Below are 7,060 nucleotides of genomic sequence, written 5' to 3'. Positions count from 1 at the left end.
TGAGGAAAAACCAGAAAATGAACGGAGGGGAGAACATGGAAGTTAAACTCTTTTTGGGTCGGTTATTCTGTCACGGTCAGGGTGTTGAGAGATCAGGCAGGACGACGAAGATGACGAATAAACAGCTATTTAATCAAGAAACAACAGGAGGCAATCCAGACATGGTAGACATCAACACACAGGGTAACATTCACAATAACCGACAAACTAGAATACAGGAGACAGGAACTAATATAGGGCAGATAACAAGGGGCAGACAGGTGAGCACAATGAGGTGATTAACTACAAACGAGAACAGGAACAACCAAATAAGGACACAGAGGGAGAAACCATAATCCACAGTCCACAGGGGTGTGACACCACTAGGTACCTGTATGGCTCTTTACTAAATATATCTAGAAAATTGCAGGTCATACCTGCTTACTTATTTTTAAGTTCTTCATTTGAATAAATATTTAGACATGATTAAACACTAGATTTTTAAATGAGAAATTCAAAATTTTAAAAAGGCATTCAACAAAAGATTTTTATCCCCTTATATTTACTATTGCAGGTCATACCTGCTTACTTATTTTTAAGTTCTTCATTTGAATAAATATTTAGACATGATTAAACACTAGATTTTTAAATGAGAAATTTAAAAAGTTAATAACTGACATCCTTTTTTATCCTTTTCTTAACCCTTTTTCATCCTTTTGATACTTGCATAATTACACACAATGAATGCAAGCAAATACTGAATTTAAAATGGTGCTAAAAAGGCATTCAACAAAAGATTTTTATCCCCTTATATTTACAGTATATACACATGAATTGATCAAATTTTTGGTGGGGGGACTTGTCCATCTCAAAAAAATGTCTATGCTGATTACAGCCCTGTTTTAATCTAAATAAAGTAATGATGGAAATAATTACTCTCTACTTTTCTGTCCTTTCCTGTCTTTCTCAGTTATGCTGCTGGACACGACGGAGTCCACCGCTGAACTAGGCTGGACAACGTATCCTGACACAGGGGTAAGATTCATGTTTTAGATTAGAAACAGCGCACATTCACTGATGCTTCTATGAATCTGAAACATATGGATCACAATTTAGAATATTCTGATGTGATTAATTGTGTGTGTGTGAAACGTATCGATGGCCTCCTCCTTTGTATTTGTTGTTTCGGTTGTCCTGTGTGTGTGTGTACTTCCTGTTTTAATCCTGCCTTTCCAAAAGGACAGGAAATGGAGCATATTAAACCCTCCTTCCCTCAGTTCCTTCATCCACTTATGTGTGCATTCGCTGTCAGCTCGACCGTGATATCTGCTGTCTCTGTGGCCCTGGGCAGCATAGAGTCTCTGACCTACTGAGAAGAACTAGTCCTTTACTTCCTGCAGCTTCTCTTGCCAGACCTCAGTTTCTCTCTTTCTCTTTCTGTCTGTCACTTGGTCTGCATACATATCTTTGTTAATCTATCCATCTGTGCTTTTCTGAATTTCTCCCCCTCTCCTTCACTCATCTTCTCATTCTCTCAAGCTGTCCGCCCCATCTTGTTTTCTTCCCGCTAAGTCCCATTTCATGCTTTTGTTCCCTTTTAGTTCTCTAAATGAATGTTTTCATTCCTCCAGCAGTCTTTTCATGTTAAGTTTTTGATGTTGTATTTCTCTCCATCTCCTCTTAGTCATTCTGTCTGTTTGTATTTATTTTCTTCATCCTCCGTCTCTCTCTGTTTCTCAGCATGGCAGTTGTTCGCCGCCTCTTTGTGAGTCAGTGAGGGTGTGTGTCTGTGATTTCTGTATTGTTTGTTTGAGAGATTTGGGGTTTGTCTGGGATTTTCAGCTTAAATCACCTGAAGAAGCGGGAAAGGGCAGGGCATTTCTTTGATCCAATCTGTGTCATTTCACAGACACACAAAAAAATATCATCTTTTGTTTTTTTCACAGAGATGCGGGATTATTATCTCTGGGCCCCAAATACAGACAATAGCTTTCTTAACATTGTGTTTTTCTTTTTTTTAATATTCATTGCTATTTACTTTTTTAATACAGTGAGGTCCAGAAGTCCAATTTCTTTCAAATTTAATTCAAATGTTAAGTTAAACTGGAAATAAACAAAAGATTAAAAAACCACATAGACAAATTATTTAAAAATGTATTATATATATATGTGTGTGTGTGTGTGTGTGTGTGTGTGTATTAAATACAGTATATATACATTTTTAAATAAATATTTTATATAATTTAATAAACATTTTAATAGCATTTTTAACTAAGAATGTAATTAAACAAATTCAAAAGGTATCTCAGACTTCTGGACTTCATTGTATATATTCAAGCATCTATGTGAAAATTTTGTGGTTGTGCAGTATTCAAGCCTCAGGCTCATTTTTATTCTCCAACATTGTTCCACCTCTCAGTGGGATGAGGTGAGCGTGTTAGATGACAAGGGGAGACTCATGCGTACCTTTGAAGTCTGCAATGTCAATCAGAACCCTCGTCTCCAAGACAACTGGTTGGCCACGCCCTTCCTGTACCGGCAGTCAGCTCCACGGATCTTTGTGACACTGCGTTTCTCAGTTCGTGACTGTGCCAGTCTACGCTCACCCTCCCCGACATGCAGGGAGACCCTGACACTGTACTACAAGCAGGCTGACTCCCAGAGAGAGCTCGAGAGAACCTGGGCAGCTGAGGTGAGTGACGAGGGATTAACTCACTTTCAAGGCCCAAACCAGAGGCTTTAATGAGATTAAAGAAGGATTGAGAAATTGTTACTAAGCACACTGGTATGTAGCGAATCAGCTCATTCATGGGGAAATATGAATAATTGGTTGCCATGGTAACCAGGGTCCTGGGCCTTGTTCACAGACAACTTGGCACCCAGTATGTTTATTGGGTGAGGGGTCTGTGAACGTTTGTTAATCTAATGAATAATTGATTTGTTAAATCAAATGAAAAATGGTGTGTCTGATTGGTCCAGATGCTACAGGTATATGGGTCAATGACATATTCATTTTTTTCTGTGGCTATTAGTTTTTTCCAAAATACATGAAAAATGCAGTTCACACATACATTGACTTGAATATGCATCTTTTATTATTTTCTATGAACATGCTTTTTTCATTTCTGAATTAGAAATGTTAAAATATTAATATTTGAAAACCTTTCAAACCAAAGTCATGTGGTGTGACCAAAAAAAGAGACATAAACCAACCAACACTGGGGAAGAAAAAAAAACAGAAAACAGAAAATGATTTCATAGAGAAGACTGCTGTGTCAAAATCAATAAACTTCTTAAATTAACAGTTAATTTGACCTTTACTGGCAAGACAGATTTAATTCAAGTTGTAAAATGTCATGTTGTGCAGCTCCACAAAATGCATTAATATTAATGAATTACATTACTGTTTAAAATGTGGGATCTGTACTTTTTAAAAAATGTTTTTGAAAGAAGTCTCACCAAGGCTGCATTTATTCAATCAAAAAAACAGTACAACTGTGAAATATTTTACTATTTAAAACTACTGTTTCTATTTTAATATATTTTAAATATATTTCAGCAGCCATTACTCCAGTCTTCAGTGTCACATGATCTTTAGAAATAATTCTAATATGCTGATTTTCTCAAGTAACATTTCTTATTATTATCAATGTTGAAAACAGTTGAGCTGCTTAATACTTTTGTAGAAACTTTGATCATTTTTCCTTAATCCTTTGATGAATAGAAAACTAAAAAACAATGTAAAGTCTTTACTGTCACTTTTGACGTATGAAAAACGTATGGCCCAGAAAATAAATATTAATATATAATATGACCTGAGATGATGGATGGACTTGTGATGTTAGTGATATGTATTATCTCCCAAAAACATAGATCACTACAGAAATGATAATGTCTGCTGTCCCCCACAAGAGCAACCATATGGCTAGGAGACACCTTGAGGTCATATCTATAACCTTCAGCGCACACAACTTAAGTCTTATTTCCAATTATCCCATTTCTGCAGGACTAGCATCATAAAACTAACATGAGTGTAAATGCTGGATTGTTGGATACCTTGTCCTACACCCACACACAGACATGAAGGATTTTGGCAGCATTCAGTCTTGTTGCATTCTGTTTTGTTTGACTGACTAAGACATACTTGAAACATTTGTTGTGATGCAGCCTGGGGATCCATAGATCCGCTTTCAAAGAAAATAAGACCCTCATGCTCTTTGAGTGACTGTATATTGAATGAACTACACTTCCTCAGATGCTTCACTCAGAATAAAAGATGAAACCTACATGATACCTCTGATATATGCCTGCAGGCTTCCAATAAAAAATATATTAATGTAAAATGTTAAAGCGAGAAGAGTATCCTTCATTGCATAATTTAAATTAAATACTAATTTCATTATTATTATTTTTAAATTGTTCAATGAATGTGTATATCAGCACCATTGAATATATATCTTTAGACATTTCTGGGCAGGATTGCCTCAAGGGATGTATATCTTACAAGTGCAATTTCCTGCTCGTGTTTGTTAGAGGAAAACACACAGTCTGGTTTTACAACACTGTTATGTGGAGCCTCAGCGGTTTGTGTGGCTTATGACTCCTCAGGGGAGAAGATAATGCTAAAAACAAAAAATAAAAGCTGTTGTTATCTCTCGGGAACTGTGATGTGGTCCATCATCATGTAAATCAAATACTTTTCTTTTAGTTTTACAGGTCTCGTGACATTTCTGTTATGTAAAGCTCTTGTCATCTCTTCTTTTTTGCCTTGTAGTTAATCTTTTAAATGCAATGCTGCCACACTAAAAATAGCTCCTTGAAGGAATAGTTCTGTCATTATTTAATCTCCCTCATGTAGCTCCAAACCTGTTTATTCTGTGAAAGACCAGAGTTTCCAGGGACACATCTGATGGCATTTTGCTTGGAGATTTAACTAGAATGGATAGCAGGCCACTGCAGCTGCAGGAAAGCGCTAGATTGGAGCTTGTGTCCAAGAGAACATTGCGCTGTTGGCTTTCACCACTGTTAACAGCTGCAATAAACACACAGCAGGGCATTAAAAATGATCAAATTACAGTGCCGAGTCACCACTCATTATACAAATCTGTTGTATGATTCAAGAAGACATTGGAATATTGGAATACTTTTATATATAAACTACCGTTTAAAAGTTTGGGGTCAGTACGATTTTTTTAAATGTTTTTGAGTCTCTTATCCTCAGCAAGGCTGCATTTATTTAATCAGAAATACAGTAAAAACAGTCATTATTGTTACAATATAATTTGTCTATTTGAATATATTATAAAATGTAATTTATTCCTGTGATGACAAAGCTGAATTTTCAGCAGACGCTGTAAATGCTCACAGTAAAAAAAAAAAATCCTGTTGTTTTTATGCTGCTACTAAAATCTGTTTTGTGCCTTAAACATACTATATAAACACCACAGCCTTTCCACAAACTTTCCACAAAAAAATCAGTAGAAAAACGGATAATATCCTGGCAGAAATGTTTCAGTAGGCTACATTTTCCGTAAAATGTACAGAGATTTCCTTCAACCATAAAACACTACAAAATGCTATGCGTAATTCAAGAAGAAGAAAAAAATCAATACAGAAAGTTCCTTCATAATAACAAAGTACATTGGGTCGTATTTTTATGGACTTTTCTTACAGTGCAGTTAAATTTACAATAGTTTTTTACACTGTTAAATTAGTTCTCAAGAAACATTTCTTCTTATTAATGTTGAATACAGTAGTGCTGCTTAATATTGTGGAAACCGTGATTGTTAGATATGCATGCTGTTAGAAATTGAACCTGCTGTTTCTAGTCATAAGGAATAATAGACGACGGGCCGTTGAAACATTAGAAAAATGCACACCTGAGGTGATGCGGCCAAGACGCGGAGTGGCTACACCTCGGATGTGTGTTATTTTCTAATAATTCAACGGACGGGAGTCAATTATTCCGCTTATACTACGGTTACCACACCTCACGACATTGTTCAGATGATGTATTTCAAGACATTCGTCAGTTTTTTTTGTCCTAAAACGCTCTTGTGAGTAGGATTAATTTTATTACGCATCTCATCCAACGCCTCCGTTGCTAATTACAAAACGTCATTTTAGACCTAGTAACGGAGGCTGTTGATAGCAGACGAATGCAGATATTAATGAAGTTATTAGAGAGAGCGAGAGAGTAAACTTGTGAATTACCTGAGTCTGTGCGTCGGCAGCAGCCTCTCTACTAGTAAAGAAACTGTAACAATTCATCTGCTTCAAGAACAGCGCCGTTATTATTACCTTGCTAGTAAGAAATGACAAGTAGCTTTTAAACTGCTAAACTATTTTACTGATAAAATCGTCATAGCAGCGCTAACAACACGTTTCTGTGCGCGTGTGTTTCCGTGTGTGTCTGTAGGTTACTGTATGATTGTGCGTTTGTAACGGAGAGAGCGAGTGGGAGAAATAGAGTACACTGGGAAAAGAATCACCCCCATTTAAAATAATCATTTTTGTTGCTCACAATAATCACAATTTTGTTGCTTTGCTGCCTGAAATGAAGATGGACAGTTTTTGTTTTATCCAGCTACCACGTGAACATCCAAGTGAAAGATATAACGCCAACATGTCAGAAAAAATAAAATAAAATAAATAAAAAAACAGAATCACTGAGTTGGAAAAAGTATCACCCCCTTGTGTGAGTATTTTGTTGAACCACCTTTTGCTTTAATTACAGCCTTTATTCTGTTGGGATAGGCCTATCTCTCTGTCTCTACTAACTTTGCACATCTTGACTTTGCAGTATTCGCTCACTCTTCTTTGCTGAACTGCTCAAGTTCAGTTAAATTTGATGGTGAGCGTTTGTGGACTGCAGTTAATTCAAGTAATTTCTTCTTCAACCAATGCGTGCTCAGTTTTGCTGTGTGCTTTGGGTCATTGTCATGTTGGAAGGTAAACCTTCTTCCCATTGACAACTTTCCAGCAGAGGGCAGCATATTTTCCTCAAGAATTTGACGGTATTTTGCCCCATACATTTTTCTTTCTATCCTGACAAGTGCTCCAGTCCCTGCTGCAGAGAAAC

General features: G+C 36.5%; 1 protein-coding gene across 2 annotated transcripts in view; it reads left to right on the top strand.

Annotated features, from left to right (window-relative positions):
- LOC107744289 (ephrin type-B receptor 5-like) overlaps positions 1–7,060 on the top strand; it is a 54,756-nt gene that overhangs the window by 23,176 nt on the left and 24,520 nt on the right. For both annotated transcript variants that reach the window (XM_016557844.1, XM_016557846.1), the window contains exons 2-3: positions 950–1,014; positions 2,399–2,671. In XM_016557844.1, coding sequence (XP_016413330.1) covers positions 950–1,014; positions 2,399–2,671 — 338 coding nt within the window. The remainder of the gene's footprint in view (positions 1–949; positions 1,015–2,398; positions 2,672–7,060) is intronic.

Source organism: Sinocyclocheilus rhinocerous, unplaced genomic scaffold (assembly GCF_001515625.1).
Source record: "Sinocyclocheilus rhinocerous isolate Xijiao unplaced genomic scaffold, SAMN03320098_v1.1 scaffold137, whole genome shotgun sequence".
NCBI classification, from domain to species: Eukaryota; Metazoa; Chordata; class Actinopteri; order Cypriniformes; family Cyprinidae; genus Sinocyclocheilus; species Sinocyclocheilus rhinocerous.
Note: the sequence above shows the minus strand (reverse complement) of the source record. Positions and strands in the feature narration are given on the sequence as shown.